The following is a 23,357-nucleotide window of genomic DNA, read 5'->3' on the forward strand; positions in this document are numbered from 1 at the left end:
TATAATATCCACTGAAGTTAAAAAGAGGTGCTTTGCAAAATGAAACTGCAGTGTGCCAAATAAAAAAGTATTTTTCGGACCATAAAGTGCGCAGCAGATTAAGCGAAACAAAGCAGTCAGATAAGTCCAACTTTATTCAACTCATTCTTCTTGCTTCCTGCACTTCTGTACCATTGATTCATTAATGCTGTATTCTATCACAGCTGCTCTATTCCCGTGTTGTTTCTGACGGACAAACACCAAACTAGTTTCACATCACTGAAGTTGCACCATTTTTACAAACCAATTCTGGGTCATCTGTTTCACTCAACAATCCACTTTTCCCCTTCTCATTCTCCGTTGCCGCCATGCTTTTTCGGCAATGTGAGTATGAAAACAAAGGCACTGCGCATTTTATTTTCTTATCGTTGTGTATCATTGTACCGGTATTACCGTGAACGGTATAATATGTCCCAGCCCTAACGGTAATATTATGTTGAGGCACGGTACATATTACTCTGTGAGACTCTGTGAGACTACTGTAGCCATAATGCGCGAACAACTCATCAAGTGGTGCGGTTTCAAAGCTTACCAAAGTCGTACTTAAAACATTTTGACAGATTTTTGAGTGCCGATTACCACATAAAATCATTTCGCGGTCAGTAAGCACAACCGGAATTCATACATAAAGACACATTTGTATGAAGTCTGTATTTTAAGTGCGCCTTACAGTCCAAAAAAATATGGTACTGAAAAAGTTCCTGTGATTAAAGTTCTTTGCTGAGCTGAAATTTTAACTTAAAATATGATATGATATAATGTGTGTCTGTTGTTGACCACACAGAGACTTTCAGAGTTGCGGAGATTTTTTCTTTTTTACTCGAACGGCTGGTCGCACTGGCGCTCCCAGCCATGTTTTTTTTTTTTTTTACAAAAAAGGAAGGAACCATCAACACTGACATTTCGACCCTGTGTCAAGCTTATAAAGCACAGATGTTTTGAAACACTGTTCCAAAGTGCAGTCCAAAACCCCACATCATGTGATTACAGCTAACTCAGATTTTGGTGCAATTCATCCCGGTGGCTTACCTGCTGCTTCGTGGCTGTTTTTGACAATGTAGAGCAAAACCTGATGACACTGCAAACTCACAGAAAACCAACCCAGCCTGAAAGCAACTTGAAAACTAATATTTTTCTATACAAACATTTACACATGACAAATATAGCCATTGATACTTTTCTTATTCATTTTAAATTTCTGTAAGCATTATCAGCATCAAACATCTTCCACACTGATTGCTGTGGCCTATGCTTAACTTACCTAATAAAGTAGGCAACATTCAAATCCTCAAAACTTATCAAAATAAAAAATAGAAATTAGCAACCTTTTCTCAAAATATTTTATTTTATGAACTGGATGCACTGAATTAACACAATACGAGGGGGTAGTATTGGCATTACATTATTTAACTATTTTAACTCTTTCAATATTTGAACACTTTTCTTACTGTGCTGTATAAGGAATGTTCCAAAACATACATTGATCATAATTATTGATATTGAAAAAGCAGGTTCAAATGATCTTTATTCTACGAGCCATCAGATTTCTCAACATGACCAACAGGTTGCCAAGTTTGGGGGGGTGGTGGTGGTGGCTGTAGCTCAGGAGGTAGAGCCGGTCATCAATGATGCCTGGCTCCTACAGTCTGCATGCCAAATATCCTTGGGAAAGTTACTAACCCAAAGTTGGTCTCCGATGCATCCCTCAGAGTATGTGTGTAAATGTTAGCTAATAAGAACTAAAAGCAAAGAACAAAGTGCAATGAAGGATGCAAGTGTCTGCATATTGCGTGCTTATGTTTTTTATGTTGATGTGATTTTGTTGTGGTGTGAACGAATGTCAGGCGACTTCTGCTGCAACCCTGGTGTAGTATATAGCTTTGTTTAGAATTTTGCAATGCTCACCAAATATAATTTTCAATATGTGATCATAGCCACAATGGCCAGCAGGTGTCCATGTCAAGATGGCTGTAGAACTGATTTAAAACCCTGGCACAACTGCAGCGTAATTGCTTTGACTATTTCACTGATTCACAAAGGCTCACTTTACTTATCATGACTATTTAGTACCGCATTTGTATTAGCATTTTAGCAATTGGCATGGGTTGGCCAAATTCCTCCTTTCGGAGCAACAACAAGTAGAGTAGACTGCTGGATAGTGTAGTGGTAAGACTACACACCTTTGGAGCGGGATTCCCTCCCAGTATCCAGTAAGGGTCCTGGATAGACCCATGCTAAAACCAAGCCCTACGTCTGCAGCCTGTCCGCAGCTCGGACAAAAGCATTTCACTACGTGTTGTTCTCTGTATGATTGTGTATGTGACAAATAAAGCTTGCTTGCCAGCTGCTCTATCATGCTGCTAAAAAAAAAAAAAAAAAAAAAAAAAAAAAATTCAAATCTTCTAAGCTAAACATCATTAAATAAGATAATGAAAAAAAATTGTACAACTGCCACTGTTAATGCAATGTATAGATTAATTATGGTAAGACTCCTATTTGACAAACTGTTGGCATGTCTACAAATCTTATATCGATGCAGGTAAATATTGTCTTGCTGTTTATATTCAGATCTCATGAAAAGACTAGAAAAAAAAAATCAGGTTATGGCGCAGGGTTTCTTAAGGTTTTGCAGTTAAGATGTACACAAAGTGTAGATTTAATACCAGTTGTTCAGAGAACATGAGACACTATAAAAAAAATATAGTGTGTGTCAGTTATACTTAAACAGATACAAAGTTGACTGCGGACAGTAAAAATTAAGCAAAAATTAAATACGGACCTTCTATAATATGGGATTATATCATAAAATTTAATTTATTCGGCATATAGACTATATACAATTTACAACCTCCTTTTCGTTTCTCAAAACAAGATTAAATGATCAAACGGCATGTGAATGGATTCTGATTCTGAACTTACTTACAAAACTAATGAACCAGATGACTTTATAGTTTATTTTTCTAGTTTGTATGTCGTGGCTAATGATAAGATAAAGGGTAACGTTTGGAGCCTTGAATGTGATTTAATCACTTCTCTTAGCGTGCTAAGTAGCCCCTTAGTTATAGTGCTAGGGTTAGCTAACTTCTTGTTAACGGGGCCAGTCAAGAGCTTAAGCTCCCCACCGCTTTCTTGCTTTGTTAACCCTCTGTACTATTGCAATAGCCACGGTGCACACGGGAAAAGTGTGTGGTTAGCGAATCCGTTAGCCTATTAGCTTAGCTTACCTATATACAATAGCAAAAGCTTTGCTTAAAGCTAATTTGCTAGCGCGCGCATCACCAACATCCGAGCTACAAATTAGCTTTATAGTCACATAATGCTTTATAGTCACATTAAGCTGTAAATGGTACAAATTGCAAATCATGAACCGACACAGATTTCTGGCTATTTAACTGATACCAAGACTATACCGTATCTAAGTTGGCAACACAAAGTCCGGAGCTCTCGACAAAGCTAGTTAGCAGTTCGTTACAGGAAACCACTCAGCGGAGCTATCTAGCAGGGTATCGCTAACACCTTTGTTTTTCTTGGCTAACTCTTAGTAATTTCAGAAACGGATAAAACCCATTTAGCAAACAATATTTACGCTTTATGGCAAACGTTTATGGAGACTGTGCCACTTACTTGAAATAAAAACGTACTCCAGCTCGGTTCCATTGCAACACTTGGGCTAAAATCTGAAGGAAGCCTATAAGGAATCTACAACAAAGCAGCTAAATATGGCAGCGACAACTTCCTGTAACCCCAAGGACTAAATCAAGTCCAATATACTTTTTTTAAACTTTACTTTAAACATTTCCCCTTTCATATAGTTCACATATATTTTGTTACTAGAGACTGAAAAAAATGTTACAAGACAGATGTACTTAAACATGTAACATATGTGCTGCTGAATCAAACTGTGCTGTATGTACTATTTCGTTATATCTCTCTCTCCTTCTCTCTCAGTTAGTCAGTCTTTATATGTACTGTTAATAGTAACAAATAACAAGTTATCTATCCCCTATTTATTCCATAATTTAATCCAATATCTCTGCCCCCTGCACAACTGCTCCATAAACATAAATATGCAATATATGTTTCTATTGTAAATATTGTCTGTTTTCTATTATGTTACATTGAGAACTAATAAGTAACCAGGCCAGTATCAGCTTTACTGACCATAAATATCTACACATATTCTTGGTCAGTAAAGCTAGTTCTGATAGATGTTGAGGGCAATTTTCTTTTTATTCCTAAAAAATTCCCAAGTGAGTGAAGTAGGTAATTCACTCACTTGGGAATTGAGTGAACCCAGAATCTTCATTTCTAGCTTTTCTTGTTTACAAGCATCAGGACCAACTCATCTTGATTGATGTTGACTTCATTCTTTTTTTCACAGTGCGTTTTCTGAGGATCAACTTTTCACAAAAGCGCAACATTCAGCGACGGATTCAGATCCAAAAAATTTGGAAGTTCATGTTGTTTTTTTGTTACACGCTCAGTGTGTAAAGGCCTTTAATCCAAAATTGATAGTTGAGTCTGAAATCAAACACGGCACAAATTCCTCTAATTAATCAACCATTTACTTGCCAAATGCTAAAAACTTATACAAGTTCTTTGCACTGCACTCGAAAGGCCATTAAAGTCCAAGAGTGTTGCGAAAAAGCGATACAAAATTCATAATTTTCCAGATCTGAACTTACTGTGTAACGTATATACAGAACTTAAGTCATTCTGTGATTTACTATAATAAATCACAGAATGCTCACTTACATGTTTAGCTTTTTTCACAGAACTCACAGAGAGTAACCGGTCTCAGAGCAGTGAAAGCAGAAACAGCCCAATAGATCCAAACCCAGGATTTTCATGTGAGGCAGCAGTGCTGACCACCTCACCAACAAATCAGCCAAATTTAAATCAGGCAATCTTCCGTTTTATTAGCTATAAGGTCACTTATCAATTATTTTTGAATAAATGTACTCAGTTCATTTTATTTTACTTTGATTTATGATGTTGTTCACATTTAGCTAACTGGGTGTTTTAGTTTTATCCTGCTTTGCTGAAGCTAAATCAGGCTTTTTCTAAATCGGTATAAAATCATAAGTTAGTAACAAATTTGAGAACAAGACATAATTCATCGGAGAAGCTGCTCCTGAACACTTCTCCAGCACAATTATTTCTGCTGCTCTTTTCCCTTGTGACAAGAGAAGAGAGTCTGTGTTATGATCTACAGAGTCTGGGACTTGATTACATATGCAAAAACCAAAACATTTTTTTCCCTTTTGAACTCCGCTGCTGCATGCTATCAAAGGATACAACAGATGTGAACATACTGACTCCAGCTGAAACCTGCTATAGTCTAGAAAGTAACAAAATTTGTCTGTAACTTGTACTGTTCGAGGTGGTTCAAGCGGAGCCTTTGCAAAGACCTGCATTATGTTTACTTTCCAGCCTGTTCCATATGCTTTTTGTTTTACAGTTCCCGGGTGTTCAGAAAATGAGCCCACTCATTGTGCTTTGTTGTATTGTACATTGCCAGCCTTTTTGTAAAATAGCACAATGTCAGCTTCAGATAGACTGGCTTAATGTGTGTGATCGGTCTATTCTCTCTTTCCACACTCAGCGGGATTCAATTCATCAACATTTTAAATCAAAAATAGCCATGCAAATGGTGCAGTAAAGGCTACATTATGAGGATTTATGCTGCAAACCTTAAGGTTAGGTGAGTTCAAATGGGATTCTATTGAGTTCAAATGCTGCTTTTTCATGGTTGTATTTTTTAACACTTCTCTGAGTCTACTAAAAATGCACTACAAAGTATGTTATTGTCCAGGAAGAAAATTGAAAATGACCAAAATTTGGGTATCCTAAGGTAAAGTTTTCTCTATATGATTTGTTGTTATTCATATAAAGATTTTCAGTGAGACCTTTCAGTAGATTATAAATAATTGAAACATTTTAGAAAAAAATAACCACCATCAGAGTTAAGATAAATATGTAAATAGCTTTTTCTACAATAACGATAATGAGCTAAATACTGTAAAAAAAAAAATAAGATACAAAAGAAAACTGAAATGAGTTCCTGTAAAATCCACTGTTTTAGGGTTGAGAATGGACCTCTTGATATATTTCTTTTGAAGAGGGGGGGGGGGGGGGGGGCACCATTACTATACAACAATAATATTACCAGTGTCAGACATTAGGTTTCACAATACTTCATTTGCTATAATGCTTTATTGATTTGCCTGAGCATGCATGATCAGTAATGTGGGTAAGCTGCTGAATACGCTGAATGAACCAGTCCTATATTTTGACAAGTAAAAGTGTTTTGGGTGAAGATGTAAAACAGATAAAACAAAAACCTTTGGCCATTTGATTTTATTTTAAATTTTTGTCTGTTTGTACATTTTAATTTCCAAAAAACCCTAACCCTAGCCCTAAACTAATAAAACTGAGAGTTTTATACAAAGATTCTAGGTTTGACAGCCGCAGGTAAGAGCAAAGATGATAGACAGAAAATTGTAAAATATAAAACAATAGTCACATCACTGAGATCAATGAAAAATACTCCCAGGTACTATATTCATCACATAAAAGTTGGGGAATGAAACAGTTCAGTGTCCCACTTGCAAAACAGAATAAAAAATACAGTCCAAATTTCAACAGGGAACAGCAGTTGTCCCCCCAGACTCAACACCCTGTACGTAATAGGCTGACAGTCACCAATATTAATTATATATTTCACAGAATAACAGCAAATGCTTACTATAAACTGTTTTAATCTAAACCATCTTGAGTCTGGGGCACATACCTGCAGAAAGAAAAATATGACAGCACTGTTTTCAGTGTGGAATATAAACAGTGTAGATTATGAGTACAGTCAGATACACCTGCCCTCAATTAACTCAAGCCAATGGCAGCGATTGGCTGACCAATTGTGAAACACACAAAGCCATTTCCCACAGCAAATATGGAGATGAGTTTATGAAGGTGAGTTACTATATAGGCTGCACTGTAGTCGACCATGTTACAAGAGAAATGTACAACATTTCCCTCTGAAATGAAGTGCAGCAGAAGTAGAAATTAACACATTAAGTACATATTTAAGACGTATTTAGATATTTTCATATTTAAGTGTAAGTTCTTCAAATTTGTACCTAAATGCAGTTTTCAATAAATGAACTTAGTTACAGTGACAAACCACTCAGAACTGTTGAAAGGTCTCTTTCTGCTCTCTAAAACAATTAGATGTTTCTAAAAGCATAATTGTGATCCTGAGATGCTTCAACAAACTTGACTGTAACAAATATATTTATATATTTTAATTAAGTGATAACAAAAAAGTGTTTTTACATGGCAAATGCTTTATTGTATATATATTGTATTTAAAATGTAATATATAATATATTATAATGTAATATATACAGTAGTGAGTTAATATAAGTTAATATATTTTCCAGAGTTTTCAGCTACATATCAGAGTCTTCATCAGTGAATAATATTACTGCTTATCATTTTACCAAGAAATTGGCAATAGGTTTAAGCTAGTATATATTACTTCAGTCAGTTGAGCCTAGTCTGAGTACACCCTAAGTTGTCCTATTATTAATAGCCCCTTTTACTTTCTGTCTAAGATTAAGCCATGGGTGACTGGTCCATACTTGGTCGCTTTCTGTCTGAGGTCCAGAACCACTCTACAGTGATAGGCAAGATCTGGCTCACTATGCTGCTCATTTTCCGTATTCTGCTGGTAGCCTTGGTGGGTGATGCTGTCTACAGTGACGAGCAGTCCAAATTCACCTGTAACACCCAACAGCCTGGATGCAACAACGTCTGTTATGACACATTTGCTCCTGTTTCACATCTACGGTTCTGGGTCTTCCAAATTGTACTCGTCTCTACTCCATCTATTTTCTACATAGTTTTTGTACTGCATAAGATTGCCAAGGATGAGAAGCTTGATGGCCAGAGGACACAGCTGCTATCCCAGAGAGTTCCCAAACAAAGGTCCGGGGAAATTAGGAAAGATGGCATGGAAGCACTAAAGGTCAACATCCCCACTTACTACCCTCATTACAGTGGGGAATGGAATACAAGTGAGAGGGAAGATGTAAAGAAAAGCCTTCTGGAAGAAGCTTATGATGAAATGGGAGAGGACCCCACCCAGCAGTCCAACCAGGTTCTTCTTATTTACATTCTTCATGTATTACTACGATCTGTACTGGAGATCACCTTCCTGGTCGGCCAGTACTTCTTGTTTGGGTTTGAAGTGCCTCACCTGTATCGCTGTGACTCGTATCCTTGCCCTACTCGTACAGACTGCTTTGTATCACGTGCCACTGAGAAGACCATCTTCCTGAACTTTATGTTCAGCATCAGCTTGGGCTGTTTCATCCTTAACATTGCAGAGCTCCACTACCTGGGGTGGATTTATATTTTTCGCATACTCTGCTCAGCTTGCTCCACCTGCTGTCGTCAAGAGCAGAATCCTGTCAAATTATACTCAAACCATAACCCCCTGATGCTGCAACTCAGGCATTCTGTGAGGGGTCAGGTGTTTCTGCAGACTCAAGCAACCATGGCCCAGGAAAAGAAAGGAAGCCTACTTGGACATGCCCCAGCTATCTCGTTTGAAACAGACTCAACTGTGGAATGCACCTCCAAGAGAAGTCCAGACAGCAAAGACAAAGTAAAAGTTAAACTGGCTAATATGGCCAGGCTGGGATGGACTAGGAAGTCTTGGCTATGAGAGAGAAATTTTTTGTATTTGTATTATCTTTGTAAAAAAAAAAAAAAAAAAAAAACAGACTGAAAAGGGAATTAAGGCCTAGCGTACCCCTTTTTTAAAAATTGCTTTTCATTTAAATAATTGAATATATTATGGGAGGGACTTTCTGTGTGGGGCTCTACTATTAGTTTTAGCTATTGTGAAATCTAGTGCTCTAAAGTAACCCAGCTAATACCTCTTAAACACCAAAAGTACATCATTATGCAAAGAACACTTTGTTTGGAAACCTGGAGTCATGGAATGATATTACTAGACATGTAATAACTCATAACTGGACCAGGGAAATTTCATTTGCAGTATCTTGTATCTAAAACTTTATTATTTTAACATTTTGAGATCCAAGAGTTCAAAAACTATGAAAAAAAATCACAATGCAAATGATTCAATCAATATATACAACTGACAGTTGCAAGTTTCACAAAGACATGTATAAAAAGTTAAAAATTTGAAATTTGGTGAATTGCTAATGCTAATTTAAATCTGTATGTACAACTTTGCTCCACTTTGGCTTTAAAGCGTGTGTAGATTTTTATTATTGGAGTGTATAGTAGGTGAATGTTGAGGGGGCTGTAATCTGCATTGTCAGTGGGCTTCTTAGAATTGTTATAGATTGCCTTGTGTTGCTCCTTATATGTATTTATTTAAGTATGTTTCTGTTGCACTATCCAGTGAAATGTCACTTGTTCCTTTTGTACTTTGTAAACCTTGGCAATCACCAGAAATAAAATGTTGCTTTATGTTACTTCTGTCTTCAGTGTCCTGCATTTGGGTGCACAATTAAACCCTACATTCCACACAACAGTTCATGTCGATATCTAATGGTTGTCTAATTTGGGCCTTCAGGCACTACTGCATTACACACATGCATCTGAATTGAAATTCACTATCGTAACTCAGGAACACCTAAAAATTGTGGTCAGTGTAATAGTTTGTTGCTGCATGTAGAAATTTAATTTTAAAATTTAAAAAAAGAACTTTTAGCTGCTCCCTTTTGACAGTGGGTTGCCAAAGAAGGTAGCTTCACATGCTTGATTTTCTTTTTTTTAGACGAAATGCCCTTCCTGACAAACATGGACTGAAGTACTGTGGCAGTCCAGATGAGTCATGAAATAAAGAGTTTTGTGCTTTCATCATGAATTGTAGAATAAAGTACGTTAGTAAATTCATTTAAATTCTAAATTCTAAATTAATCTCTTAATTTTTTATTTTTCTAATTTTTAATTAAAAAGCTGATTTTCAAAGTCTTTTTGAAAATGCAATTTAAAAAGAGAAAATAATAAATAAAATTAAATCATGAATACAGATTTATTTCTGACATTTAAAATGGGAATTCCACTTCTCATTTTCAAAACCATTTCCTTACTGCATTTCCCTTTCTTGTTAGCTTGTTATGTTAGCTAATGTATAGCTTTGAGATCAATTAGGATTAGCTAACAGATTACCTATCAGATTAGCTAAACTATTTAGAATTTCTGTAGTTCTTTTGGTCCCTAGAAAAAAACTAATGCAAATTAAGGAGCTCTCTGACTGGTTAGAAAGACACACTGGCTGCCTGTATTTTTCTACAGTGCTGTTTGTGCCGATAGTTTTACAATGTTAAGAAGTGTGTGGGCTTTTACAAAGGGTATTTCGTCTCAATGTTCACACTTTGTCCAACACAAATATATCAGAATCAGAATCAGACAGACTTCATTAATCCCTGAGGGAAGTTGAGTTGTCAAAGCAGCATACATACAACAAAAGTCAAGAACCCATATAAAATGAAGTAATAAAACATTTATCAATAGATAAATGTTATAAACTGGACTGGACTCATAATTCAGACGCCTTCTACAGGCAAGGGCAGAGCAGGCTGTACCTGCTGCGGAGACTCAGGTCTTTTGGAGTGAAGGGCCCACTCCTGAGGACCTTCTATGACTCTGTGGTGGCCTCAGCCATCTTTTACGGTGTGGTCTGCTGGGGCAGCAGTATTTCTGCTGGGGACAGGTAGAGACTGAACAGGCTGATCAGAAGGACCAGCTCTGTTCTAGGATGCCCTCTGGACCCAGTGGAGGTGGTGAGTGACAGGAGAATGGTGGCTAAGCTGCCATCCCTGTTGGACAACATCTCCCACCCCATGCAGGAGACTCTGACAGCACTGAGCAGCTCCTTCAGTGGCTGCGGCACCCACGATGTGGGACGGAGAGATTTCGCAGGTCTTTCCTCCCCACTGCTGTCAGACTCCACAATAAAGACTTCAGCTGATCAAACACACACATCCACACTAAGTGCAATACTCTTTTCTGGCATCGTTGTATTATACTCAATTGTATATAGCATTTATTCAAATGTATATAGTATTTTATCTTATTCTATTCTATTGTGTACAGTTGTGTACAGTATCTTATTGATATCTTATTCCAATGGCTTTTTCCCCCTAATTTTTCTATGTAACTTTGCACTGTCCACTGCTGTAACAAAAACAAATTTCCTACGCATGGGACTAATAAAGGTTATCTTATCTTGTCTTATCTTATCTTAAGATAAATATAGATATAATTAACCTTCCTGTCGTGACCGATTTACAAATGAAAAAACACATAAATATTGTGTTTTACATCCGATTACCTCGAGTCCTTATGACATCCTCCACACTATGCACTTGAACATATAAAAGTGATGAGCACCTCTTTTGTTGAATTTTGAGTGTTTTAATCAACTTTGTTAGATCTGTGGTGTTCCCGGTCAGAAAAGTGACCGCCATAGCAAATGAATGGGAATCCTAGGGAACAATATGAGAACAGCCCCACAAAGGGTGGAGAGTGAGAAATACTGGAAGAGCATTAAGAAGGACGAAACCCATAATGGCAATGCTCAGTGGCTAGTGGATCTAAAGAGCAGACCTCCCTGAACAGGGTCCAGTAATTATCACAGTGGCAGATATCCAAGAAAAGGTCTCCAGTATGAAGAGTGGGACAGCATCAGGCCCTGACATAGTTCATGCCTACTGGCTGAAGAAGCTGACTGCACTCCGTGAACTTCTGGCAGCACAAAAGAACCAGCTGCTAGTCGATGAGACACCCGGAATGGCTAACCGAAGCCCGGACGGTCCTGATCCCCAAGGACCTCCGTACTACTACTACTACTGCCTCAGTACTATATGCTCCTGTCAGGCATCATAGGAGCTAAGATGAACTTGCACATGGTTCAATACATGAGCGGGGCACAGAAAGGAATTGGCAATACCAGCTACTGGTAGACTGAGCAGTCAGCTGAGACTACAAGACTAGACTGACCAACCTATGCACTGCCTGGATTGATTACAATTCAATTCAATTCAATTCAATTCAATTCAATTTTATTTATATAGCGCCAAATCACAATAACAGCCGCCTCAAGGCACTTTATATTGTACAGTAGATCGTACAATAATAGATACAGAGAAAAACCCAACAGTCATGTGACCCCCTATGAGCAAGCACTTTGGCGACAGTGGGAAGGAAAAACTCACTTTTAACAAGAAGAAACGCCGGGCAGAACCAGGCTCAGGGAGGGGCGGCCATCTGCTGCGACCGGTTGGGGTGAGAGAAGGAAAACAGGATAAAGACATGCTGTGTTTAATGTACATATTAAACAAATATGCAAGACTGCGTTCTTCCATTTGCGCAACATCTCTAAAATTAGAAACATCCTGTCTCAGAGTGATGCTGAATAACTAGTTCATGCATTTATTACTTCTGGCTGGACTACTGTAATTCATTATTATCAGGATGTCCTAAAAACTCCCTGAAAAGCCTTCAGCTAATCCAAAATGCTGCAGCAAGAGTACTGACAGGGACTAGAAAGAGAGAGCAGATTTCTCCTGTTTTGGCTTCCCTTCATTCGCTTCCTGTTAAATCCAGAATTGAATTCAAAATCCTGCTCCTCAAATACAAGGTCTTAAATAATCAAATAATCTTATCTTAATGACCTTGTAGTACCATATCACCCTATCAGAGCACTTCGCTCTCGCTCTGCAGGCCTACTTGTTGTTCCTAGAGTATTTATAAGTAGAATGGGAGGCAGAGCCTTCAGTTTTCAGGCCCCTCTTCTGTGGAACCAGCTTCCAGTTTGGATTTGGGAGACAGACACTATCTCTACTTTTAAGATTAGGCTTCAAACTTTCCTTTTTGCTAAAGCATATAGTTAGGGCTGGACCAGGTGACCCTGAATCCTCCCTTAGTTATGCTGCAATAGATGTAGGCTGCTGGGGGATTCCCATGATGCATTGAGTTTTTCCTTTCCAGTCAACTTTCTCTCTCACTATGTATTAATAGACCTCTCTGCATTGAATCATATCAATTATTAATCTTTGTCTCTCTTCCACAGCATGTCTTTATCCAGTTTTCCTTCTCTCACCCCAACCGGTCACAGCAGATGGCCCGGTCCCTCCCTGAGTCTGGTATTGCCGGAGGTTTCTTCCTGTTAAAAGGGAGTTTTTCCTTCCTACTGTCGCCAAAGTGCTTGCTCATAGGGGGTCATATGATTGTCGGGTTGTTCTCTGTATCTATTATTGTATGATCTACTGTACAATATAAAGCGCCTCGAGGCGACTGTTGTTGTGATTTGGCGCTATATAAATAAAATTGAATTGAACTGTGAGATTAATAACAAGTATGATTCAGTGCAGAGAGGTCTATTAACACATAGTGAGTGAGAAAGGTAAATTCATTCAGTAAAAGGTTTCAATGTTACAATCCTTGATAATGCGTTGCTTTAAATGGAGAAAATCTTGATGGATGGCTGTTATGAGGAAAGGCAGCCCAGAAACTTTACCAGTGGAAGAAGGCCTATGACTCGATGCCCCACACCTGGATCCTGGATGCCTAGACCTATACAAGCTCAACAGGACCCTAAGAACCTTCATCAGGAACTCAATGGAGAAATGGCGTACAACACTAGAGGCCAACTTCAAGCCAATAGCACAAGTCACCATTAAGTGTGGGATCAACCAAGAAGATGCTCTGCCCCCACTGCTGTTCTGCATAGGTCTGAACCCCCTCAGTGAGATCGTTGACAAGACTGGGTATGGATCCCGACTACGGAATGGAGCAATTCTCAGCCACGTCGATGCAGTTCCTCCGGTACCAACACCAGAGGTGGTGGCAGTCCTCCAAATCGCTGGCAATGCAGGGGAGGATCAGCATTGAGTCACAGATATTAACCTCCTAGGACCTGGCATCCACCTATGTGGACATCACATTTTGGGCCTGGTACCCACTTACGAGGACGTTATACTGCCACTGTTCTATCAAAATTTAAAATGAATGTCCTCATATGTGGATCTATTTTTTCTCAGGAACAAAAATCAGGTAAAAAAAATCTGGTAATTCTTTGTTTTTACATTCATCAGGTCCCAATCAGACGAATTGGCAAATAGAAATTAAAAATGAACCGAGAGATGGCACCATCGTGCACTTTTAAATATTACCAATACTTTTGGAAAAGCTAGCTTGTCATTTTTCATATTCTCCCCCTGCTCAACCTGATGTTTATCCATTTTCACGTGATCAGTGACTTGTGGTACATCCTGACATTTGATTTTCACCCAGGTGTCATCCATGTACCCAAACCAATGCTTTTTTTGGTTTTCTAGAATAGGACAACAGAGCCCTGTTTTTCACTGAGAAGCTGAACAGGTATATCTAATAAAGTGGCTATTGAGTTTATATCAGGCTAAAACCAGCAGTAGTTTACAAACAGTGGACAAACATTCTACATCCCCAAATAAAGACAGGTCCTGCCAAGTGAGTGCGTGAAGTTCAAACTGTTTTCCTCTTTTTCAGTCTGTACATCCTCAATTTCTTTCCTTGTAACTTATCCCTCTCCTCGAGGTTTGGAAGGTGCAAAGAAGACATAAGAAACAGGCAGAGTTAACAGTTAACAGTTAATGCCATCCTTTTGTTGCAGCTAAATTATGTCAAAAGAAGAACGGCACAGCTGCATTAAAACTATTGCATTGTTTCTCTACATTTCGTGTTCTTTGGCATAACTGAACTGATGATATGCTTTATTTTAAGGGCGACTACTAATTAAATTCTCAGTGTAGTACCATCTTACAAAAGACTGTTTTTGATCATTTCTCTCACACACAAAATGAAGGCCAAAGTTTAAAGGCAGTTGATCATCTTAACAACCAAAACAACTTATAGATATGATAAAGTAGCTGTTGGCATAGTTCTCCCAAATTCAAGCTGTAAGACTATTTTATATATTTAAAGTTATTGTGCAAAGGATACACCCTGTGCATACTCGCTTCCTCCTCTGTCCACGTGATGCTTGTAGGTATTGAGGCATCATTCAACATGTTACGCAGAAATTAATTTCCAGGTCAGCAAGAAGGCAAGATAGATGAGGTGCAAACCACAAAAACTAAAAAAACTTGGGAAATTTCAGATCAGAAAAGTTCAAAACTATTACAGTAATTTCACAACAATTCTACATGTTATAACAATGTGTTTTATTGCCAGACATAAGACCTCCAAATACTTATATAACATTCTTTTCTGTTTTTTGTTGTTGTAACTTTTCACCTGCACTGACATATGATTTATGAATCTTTAATGGCAACATGCTGGTGCAGTGTGCGATGGGCTTTCAAGAAATCAAAAACAGACATAATTGTTGGGTGTCAGAGTCAGCGCAAAAACAGAAATAAATTGATCATAACAGCTGGTAAGAGAGAAAATATGCAGTTCAAATGATTCTTGAGCTACTGTGATCTATGAATTTTTATCTTCTGTTGTCTTCGTTGTGTCAGTCCCAGCGGACTGCTGCTCTGCCAACATGTCTATCAGTTTCAGGCCAAGCACAGGATCCCTGGACTCGGCCAAAACCTGCAGAATAAAAGCAACACAATGATAATATGCAATAATCAAAACAAAACTGTGCTTTTACTTGTTGTGAATTAGTAACCAGATTTATTCTCTCTCTCTCTCTCTCTCTCTCTCTCACGAAAAAAAAAAAAAAAGTATTTATGTGACACCCAAAATAGGTGTGACAAGCTTGTAGCATCATACGTCATACTGTGATTGTTTCCAAGGGTGCTTCAACAAAGTATTGAGCAAAGCTGTGAATACTTGTGTACAAGTTATATTTTTGTTTTTATTTTTTAATAAAAGCAAAAAAGCAAGCAAACTTTTTCCCTTTTCGAGGTGAGTTCTGAGGTGAAGAATAAAATGAATTGAATCCATTACCTGACAAAGTTGCTGGTTTAAGAAAAAGTGGCTATAGTAATTTATGACAAGAAATAGTCAAAGAAAATAATTTCAGACATTTTGAAAAACATTGAAAGCGCATTTCTGAAACAAAAAAATGAGTAAAACTTCCCCTCACTTTCCCTTCATCCAGAGAAATCCCTGGGTTAGGCCTTTTTCACAGGAGAAAAAGTATCGAAACACTTAAGACGCATTTATTCTAAACACCGTGTCTAGTGGCTTTTAAACACCAAAATACGCTGTGCCAAAGATTGGTCTACCCCAAGGATTGGGTCTCCCATTGCCAGTGCCAGAAGAATTGATATGATTTAGACATTGGGGAAACCAAACAACCTCTGGCTAAACAGGGACGAACGCTGGTTTGAGCAGGGAGTCAAGGAGAACCCACTCGGGAAACCATTGCACACCCATTTTTCTGCTGTAGCATTGACCCGTATACATGAATTATATGGAATGAAGACACAGTTGCAAGAGCAAACACACTTGGCCAGTGCTGACAGTGGTCATCCCATAATCTCTGACAAACTATCCCCACTGCTTCACTGAATGGAACACAAGTAAGAGAGATGTAACATGTGAGACCATTGTTTAATCTGCCTCCATAGTGACATCTCTCACCTTCTCAACAAAATCCAAACTGTTCTGGATGTGGTGTTCAGAGCTGCCTACCAATGGGTTGAGGATCGAAGCCAGAAACATTGTGATTTTATAGGTGACCCAGCTGATCATACAGACAATTGGTCTTAAAGGCACACCCTGTTTATCCTTCTTCAGTAAACAATACAGACTTGGTGTAGCTTCCCCTGGGTGTAGCCTGTGGTAGGAGGTCTGGTCGAGGGGTTTGTCTTGTTGTAACTGCTTCAGACAATCTTTCACCCTCTTCTTGTAGTCACTTCCTGGGTATCATTTCAGGGGCTCCTAAGCATTTTTTTTCACCAAGCATGGACAAAATTGTCCATAACCTCTTTAAGATCACCATTTAATATTGTGAACAGCAGATGAGACAGTGACGTTTGACTCTGATTAATTTATCCTCAGCAGCAGAGGTGACTCTTGGTTGTCCTTTCCTGGGGCGGTCCTTATGTGAGCCAGTTTTGTCGTAGCGCTTGATGGCTTTTGCGACTGCACTTGGGGACACGTTCAAAGTTTTAGCAATTTTCCAGACTGACTGACCTTCAGTTCTTAAAAGTTATGATGGACTGTCATTTCTCTTTACTTAGAATTCATATTATGGAAAGAACCAATCAGCTAACAGTTGTCAAATAGGGCTCTGAGCTGTGTACGACCCTGACCTCTGCACAACACAACTGATTATCCCAACCCCATTAAGAAGGCAAGAAATTCCAAAAATGAACACTGACAAGGCACATCTGTGAAGCGAAAACCATTTCAGGTGACTACATCATGAAGCTCATTGAGAAAATGCCAGGGGTTTGCAGCAATGCCAACAAAGAGTGGCTACTTTCAGGAATCTAAAATATACCATATATTTAGAGTTATTTATCTTTTTTCCCCTTTGCTCCATAATTCTATATATCTTGCTTCATATATTTGATTTCTTTAGTATGTTTCTAAAATGTAAAAGTGGTAAAAATAAAGAAAAACTATTAAATGAGATGGTATGACCAAACTTTTGATTGGTTAGAGGAATCTTTGAATGTACTTGGCACCTTTTTCTTTAGTGAAACCTTTCGTTTTCACACGACTACATAATTTAGCTGACTGGCATAACATAGTTTGCAGCTTGCAAAAATGTGACCATGTCAAAACAGGACAAACAACATTTTTGTAGGAACCCAAAGTAATAATTATAACAAGAGTCTTACAGGAGGAGCTCCTCGCCTTCTCAGGATGATGCCTTCTTTAAGTAAAGCCTTCCCAGTCTCTTCAAACAAAGAGGAGTTATCCAGCATGCCATGGCTTTCTAACTCTCTGTACTTGTCAACAAACCTGCGGGATTAAAAAGATAAGAGGAAGAGTGTGAAAATTGCCTGTCAAACTGTTATCGTTACATTTTTCATAGATTTAACTTAACTTACGAATGGTAGGTGTATGTGTAGTAAAAATGATTCATGGCATTACTTCCATTTGCTTTTGACACAGTTGCAATGTATGCTAAAACTGGTTCTTCACACTACTGAATTCCTCTGACCCTTCTTTTCAACAATGTCCTTGTCTTTGAGCCTTGTTTGTGGGGGTCTCATATTCAGTAACGTCACTCAAGTATTCCTTAAAAGTTTCTGTTGTCATTTTGTCTTTTATTGTCCTCACATTCCTAATGTACTGATGTGTACAACTGCAGTAGCCTAAGCTTTAACACATGCTCTGCTGGTGGCTGCCCCCCTTCTAAGATCTGTGTATCAACCTAACATGATGTGATCAAACTTTATTCCAACTACATGGTTGCTTTGGCATTGTGCTATTTTCATTATCATTGGTTTGTTGTGTTCTCTGTCAAAACATGGATGTCGAATTTCTACTGGCCATGAACCATTTGTCACCAAGCGCTACTTGAATGAGTCATAGATTATTGATAAATTGCTAAACAAAAATGCAAGTACTAGATTGAAAATGAGTTTAAAAGCATCTAATATCCAGAGACAAATTTTAAAAGGTTTTCAGAAAGACTGGAGTACTGTGTGTGTTATTCTGAACTAGGGGTGGGCGGTATAAACGGTATACGGTAAAAACGATATAAATTTGGCCAACGGTAGAGATTTTGATTATACCGCTCTACCGCGATAGCGCATGTTGATGGTGTCATCAAGCTGCGGCTATTTGGGTCGAAAGCATTGCAGCGGCTACAAACAACATCATCATCTGCAAATTATGCCGGGCGACAGTAATAGCAAAGAGACGAAGCACTTTTGGAAGATGGGGAAAGCCAAAAACTGCGCTTCCTCCACTTCCCTACCATTGATTAATGTTAAATTCTCTCGCAGCTGCTCTATTCCCATGTAGTTGCAGTATATTAATGACTAACCTCGTATTGTGGATGGATTATCTCAGTTGTTCTCCTGACTGAAGTTTGGTCTGTTTATAACATCCTGCCATGCAATTGCATTTGTCCCTGACCACCAGAAACCCTCACGTTAACTTTTATCGAGTGGAAAAAAGTTAGCGGCCATCCTTCAGCTTCACTGTGCTAATGTTATGCTAACGTAGCTGTTTTGCTAGCAATCACGTAGCACAACATTATATACCAGGTAGCTCAACTTCAGTAACCCTACAAACGTCACTGCTGTTTAGTTTTCTGTCTTCATTTATGTTGGAAGTGATAGCAGAGCTGTACTTTTTAATTTTTTCAGAAATCTCTCAGTCAGAACATGCTATATCATGTTTAGGTGGAAACTAGCGAGCTAACTTCCTGCTAACTTCTAACTCTGTTGAATTTAATAAATTCTGTTTTCATGGATGCCTGGATGTTAAACTTAATCGTTACACCTGGTAAAGCAGCAACGCTGATCATTTTATTAAAGATGAAAGAATTTAGACACTTTTTTAACTCTCAGTGATGCCGCAGTGTTCGTTTGACTTTGGGACCTGAAGTAGATGGAGTTTTGGACCCAGATTCCTCCGTGAGGCTCCTGACTACAGCAGCCGTAATGCTCCGGCAATCCATCAAGCGGTGTGGCTTCATAGCTTACTACTATGAAGCTGCACGTCGTACTAAAGCATTTTTGACAGATTTCTGCGCGCCATGTACTGCATAAAATCGGTTTGAGGTCAGTAAGCGCAACCAGAAGTCACACATAAGGCGCACTGTCAATTTTTGAGAAAATTAAAAGATTTTAAGTGTGCCTTATAGTGTGTAAAATACGTTATACAGAAGAAAAGAATATACCGTGATATATATCGTTACCGCATATGCTTCAAATTATACCGTGATATGGATTTTAGGTCATATCGCCCAGCCCTATTCTGAACACAGTCAAACATACCTCTGACATGTAGAAACAAAGTTTGATTTGGAGAGATCAAGAGCCCGCAAACCTCTCCCATACTGCTCATAGAATCCCCTAGCAAAAACAAAAATCAAACAAAAAAAACAAAAACAACACAAGATAGAAGTTAGTGAAGCCTACAAAAATATTTCACTTAGTATCAACACTTATTTATCACCGTTTAAAATGTAAAATTGTTCCAAACCAAGACTAAATCCCCAAAACATGTGTCCACTCTGTGCTGATCAGAATTATGGTTTTGGTAGAAAAAAAAGGAAGAATATGCAAACTACATGTATTTTGTCTATAATCCTGTATTTATATAAGAAAAAAAAATCTGGGTTAACATCTGAAGAATATTTCTCCCATTTCTGTGTAGTGCTATTTATTTAGGAAACAAAGTGGACATATGGCATATTCATATTCATTTTTTGTGACAAATAACCATTCATTTCTCCTCTCTCAGTCGAGACATTTAACATTTTATTTTACAGAACAGAGTTTTTTTTTCTTCTTTTTTACAGCGCCCATTCAAAAGGCAACATGTAGGTATTAGCAATGTTTCAGGTGATTTTTTTCCCTTTCTTGTTGCATAATTTGATGACTTATCAATCTTCAGTGAACTGGCTCATCTAGCACTTGAAGGAGCTATATATAATCAAAATGAAATAAATTTTTAATTATAATAATATAAATGAACCTAGCCTGTGGTCCAAGTTGCATATGGAATAATGTAACATGCATTTCAGGATAATGTATGAAGTATAATACTTTGCATGTTGTTACTGTGAACTGAAACTTATTTTCAAAGAATTCAAATAGAGTATCTGAATACCAGTCTCTTAGATGCTCTTTTAACTTTTAAATGACAGAATGCTATCAATCTGAGAGACTGATAAAGCCAGAAATGTATATTATGTGTGTGCTAAGGTGCCGTTTTCACAATATTTATAAAGGAGCTTTCAGATATAGGAAAAAAGTTATTTTCGTTGCCATGAGTGTGCCATAAACTTACTTTCTAATTTTATCCTCACTGTAGAAGATTTCAGGCACAATTTCCTGTTTCTTAGCAGAACGGCTGGTAACTGGTTTCACATGAAGTGGGGCCCTCTTTGGTGGAAAAGTCTTGTACACATCATACCAGAGAGGTTTTTCCTTTGGCTTTATGACTCCAGAGCGTATCAGGTCTCTAACCCTGTTGATAATGTAAAAACACACAATTCCTTATCATTAACTGTACAGGAGAATGCTTTACAAAGGATGGCATTGCAACTTCTAATACTGAAACTCTTTTTGCACAAGTTGTTTATGCTTTAAAAATAAAATAAAATAAAGTCAGATATTTTTTACCAAGTCATCTCTCACATCCCATGATTTTTAATGTTTGCTGCTTGTGACTGGCTACAGGACTTTGACTGGCAGGCCCCAGTCCATCAGGATTGGCAACAGGACTAAAGCCAGCATTAGTACAAACACTGGCATTCCACAAGGTTGCGTCCTCAGTCTCATTCTCTACACCCTGTACACCCACGACTTTGTCACCTCCAACAAAGTAACATAATTTTGAAGTTCGCAGACAACACTGCAGTGATCAGTCGCATCACTGGGGGGGACGAAGCGGCTTACAGGAGAGACACCGGTCTGGTGTCATGGTGTGAGGACAACAACCTCACACTCAACACTGATTAGACAAAGGAGATAATAGTGGACACGGGGAAGAAGAGGAGGCCTCACCAGCCGCTGTTTATCCAGGGCCTTGAAGTGGAGAGGGTGAGCAGCTTTAGGTACCTGGGCGTCTACATCTCTGAGGACCTCACCTGGTCACTGAACACCACACAGCTGGTCAAGAATGCTCAGCAGCGGCTGTATTTCCTGAGAAGGCTGAGGAATTTTGGTATGTTGGCCAAGATCCTCAGCAGGTTCTACAGCTGCATTGTAGAGAGCATACTGACCAGCTGCATCATTGCATGGTATGGCAGCACTACTGCTATGGACCACAAATGCCTGCAGAGAGTGATAACAACTGCGGAGAAGATCATCAGGACTTCGCTGTCCTCTCTGCAGAGCATCTACCATCGCAGAGTCCAGAGGAGAGCTGCCTCCGTCCTCAAAGACTCCACACACCCCCAACACAGACTTTTCACACTTCTGCCCTCGGGGCGGAGGTTCAGAAGTGAGAGATCCAGAACATCCAGACTCAACAACTCCTTGTTACCCACTGCCATCAGACTCCTGAACAGCTGACCTATTTTTGACACACACATCCCTGTTTCAAATCTCCATATTTTGTCTCCCTTTCTGTCTTCATTTATTTATTTGTATTTGTTATTTTGCTTGTTTGTTATTTATTTGTTAAAATACTCAAACTCCCACATTATTATTTAATGATCACATTATTTCAAGAATGTAATAAATATGTTTGTAAGAATTTTAACGCTAACTAGGTACACGTATTTGCAATATTTATCAGGATCCAGCAAGCGCTGTTTCGGCGCATCAGATAGAGAACAGAGCTTTCAATGTCGCAAAACTGGTCGCATGCCGATGACGTCATCACATCGCCCCTTTTTTAAAAACCTTTAACCTCCAGTACGTTCTCGCTTTTTTTTGGGGGGGGGGGTTACATATGATAGCAATTGCCTTTATCATGACAGTTCCCGTGACTAATGTTTCTAAATTAATTAAATTATTTTAATAGTTGTAAACCCATGTGTTGCCCGAATAAAACACGTATTACTGCCCAAGGCTAGCACCAACTAACGACTCTTTATAGTGCCGGAAATAGTATCACCATCATCGACATTGTGGATACGGCTAAAAGCCACATTAGCTTCATCATTACTTGAATAAAAAGCGTAAACATTGGTCTTACCTTGTGAATACCGTTCCAAATCTCTCTAGTCTACTACCTGCCATGTGGAGCTTTTCGTCGACAGCTCTAGCTATATAATTCCCCTTTTCTAGCAAAAATCTGCATTAAAGTTTACCATTGTTTGCAACACTGTCGAAACAACCCGTTCGGATGCTGTCATGCGATTATAGTACGGGTGCTTTGAATGGTCACATTGTGCGCATTGATACTGAAATATTGGTTCTTCCGATACCAGACATTTATGTTCCAGAATCGACTTTCGTTTTACATAATCGATAATTTAGGGTAAATTTGTAACTTATAATTTACAAGAACACAGTGGAAAGCAACTATATTATTGGATTGTCTGAATAGGAACTACTTCTTCTGCCTATCACAGTGAGTTGGGAAATACGACTGTATAAATGCATCACGGCTCACGTGTGCGCGCTAGTTCAGTTTTCTATCATAAGCAGAGTTGCGTATGGGGCTATTTGAGCTCCACAAAAAGCAAAGAC

The 23,357-nt window shown here is 38.5% G+C and overlaps 4 protein-coding genes across 6 annotated transcripts in view; 2 read left to right on the forward strand and 2 right to left on the reverse strand.

The window, feature by feature from the left end:
* Window positions 1–3,752, reverse strand: part of vezf1b (vascular endothelial zinc finger 1b) — a 34,650-nt gene extending 30,898 nt beyond the window's left edge. For all 3 annotated transcript variants that reach the window (XM_006799288.2, XM_006799287.2, XM_006799286.2), the window contains exon 1: window positions 3,664–3,752. In XM_006799288.2, the coding sequence (XP_006799351.1) occupies window positions 3,664–3,696 (33 nt within the window). In that variant the 5' untranslated portion in view covers window positions 3,697–3,752. The remainder of the gene's footprint in view (window positions 1–3,663) is intronic.
* Window positions 3,753–5,646: 1,894 nt separating this feature from the next.
* LOC102792009 (gap junction delta-2 protein) lies at window positions 5,647–8,770 on the forward strand. The gene is made up of 2 exons (XM_006799320.3): window positions 5,647–5,743; window positions 7,656–8,770. Exon 2 carries the CDS (start codon window positions 7,664–7,666, stop codon window positions 8,768–8,770), a length of 1,107 nt encoding a protein of 368 aa, XP_006799383.2. The 5' UTR covers window positions 5,647–5,743; window positions 7,656–7,663.
* A 6,616-nt stretch (window positions 8,771–15,386) lies between these two features.
* On the reverse strand, window positions 15,387–23,047 carry mrps23 (mitochondrial ribosomal protein S23). Its single transcript, XM_006799285.3, has 5 exons — window positions 22,861–23,047; window positions 21,004–21,183; window positions 19,986–20,063; window positions 17,871–17,994; window positions 15,387–15,663 (listed from the first exon to the last, which is right to left on the reverse strand). Exons 1-5 carry the CDS (start codon window positions 22,902–22,904, stop codon window positions 15,550–15,552), a joined length of 540 nt encoding a protein of 179 aa, XP_006799348.1. The 5' UTR covers window positions 22,905–23,047; the 3' UTR covers window positions 15,387–15,549.
* LOC148106472 (uncharacterized) lies at window positions 21,249–22,232 on the forward strand. Its single transcript, XM_087840990.1, has 3 exons — window positions 21,249–21,289; window positions 21,396–21,540; window positions 21,678–22,232. The coding sequence occupies exons 1-3, from the start codon at window positions 21,249–21,251 to the stop codon at window positions 22,230–22,232; spliced, it is 741 nt and encodes a 246-aa protein (XP_087697116.1).
* Window positions 23,048–23,357: the final 310 nt, after the last annotated feature.

The sequence above is a fragment of the Neolamprologus brichardi genome, chromosome 1, assembly GCF_056152115.1.
Source record: "Neolamprologus brichardi isolate AB-2024 chromosome 1, ASM5615211v1, whole genome shotgun sequence".
NCBI lineage: Eukaryota > Metazoa > Chordata > Actinopteri > Cichliformes > Cichlidae > Neolamprologus > Neolamprologus brichardi.

What these genes read in the sequence shown, in the direction of transcription:
- LOC102792009 (XM_006799320.3), top strand. Translation starts at nt 7,664, where the DNA reads ATGGGTGACTGGTCCATACTTGGTCGCTTTCTGTCTGAGGTCCAGAAC.
- LOC148106472 (XM_087840990.1), top strand. Translation starts at nt 21,249, where the DNA reads ATGGCATTGCAACTTCTAATACTGAAACTCTTTTTGCACAA. An exon ending in CTGAAACTCTTTTTGCACAA is followed by an intron (nt 21,290 to 21,395) that starts GTTGTTTATGCT and finishes GACTGGCTACAG; the next exon opens with GACTTTGACTGGCAGGCCCC. An exon ending in ACTTTGTCACCTCCAACAAA is followed by an intron (nt 21,541 to 21,677) that starts GTAACATAATTT and finishes AACACTGATTAG; the next exon opens with ACAAAGGAGATAATAGTGGA.
- mrps23 (XM_006799285.3), bottom strand. Translation starts at nt 22,904, where the DNA reads ATGGCAGGTAGTAGACTAGAGAGATTTGGAACGGTATTCACAAG. An exon ending in TTTGGAACGGTATTCACAAG is followed by an intron (nt 21,184 to 22,860) that starts GTAAGACCAATG and finishes CATTATCAACAG; the next exon opens with GGTTAGAGACCTGATACGCT. An exon ending in GAAGGCGAGGAGCTCCTCCT is followed by an intron (nt 15,664 to 17,870) that starts GTAAGACTCTTG and finishes TTTATTCTGCAG; the next exon opens with GTTTTGGCCGAGTCCAGGGA.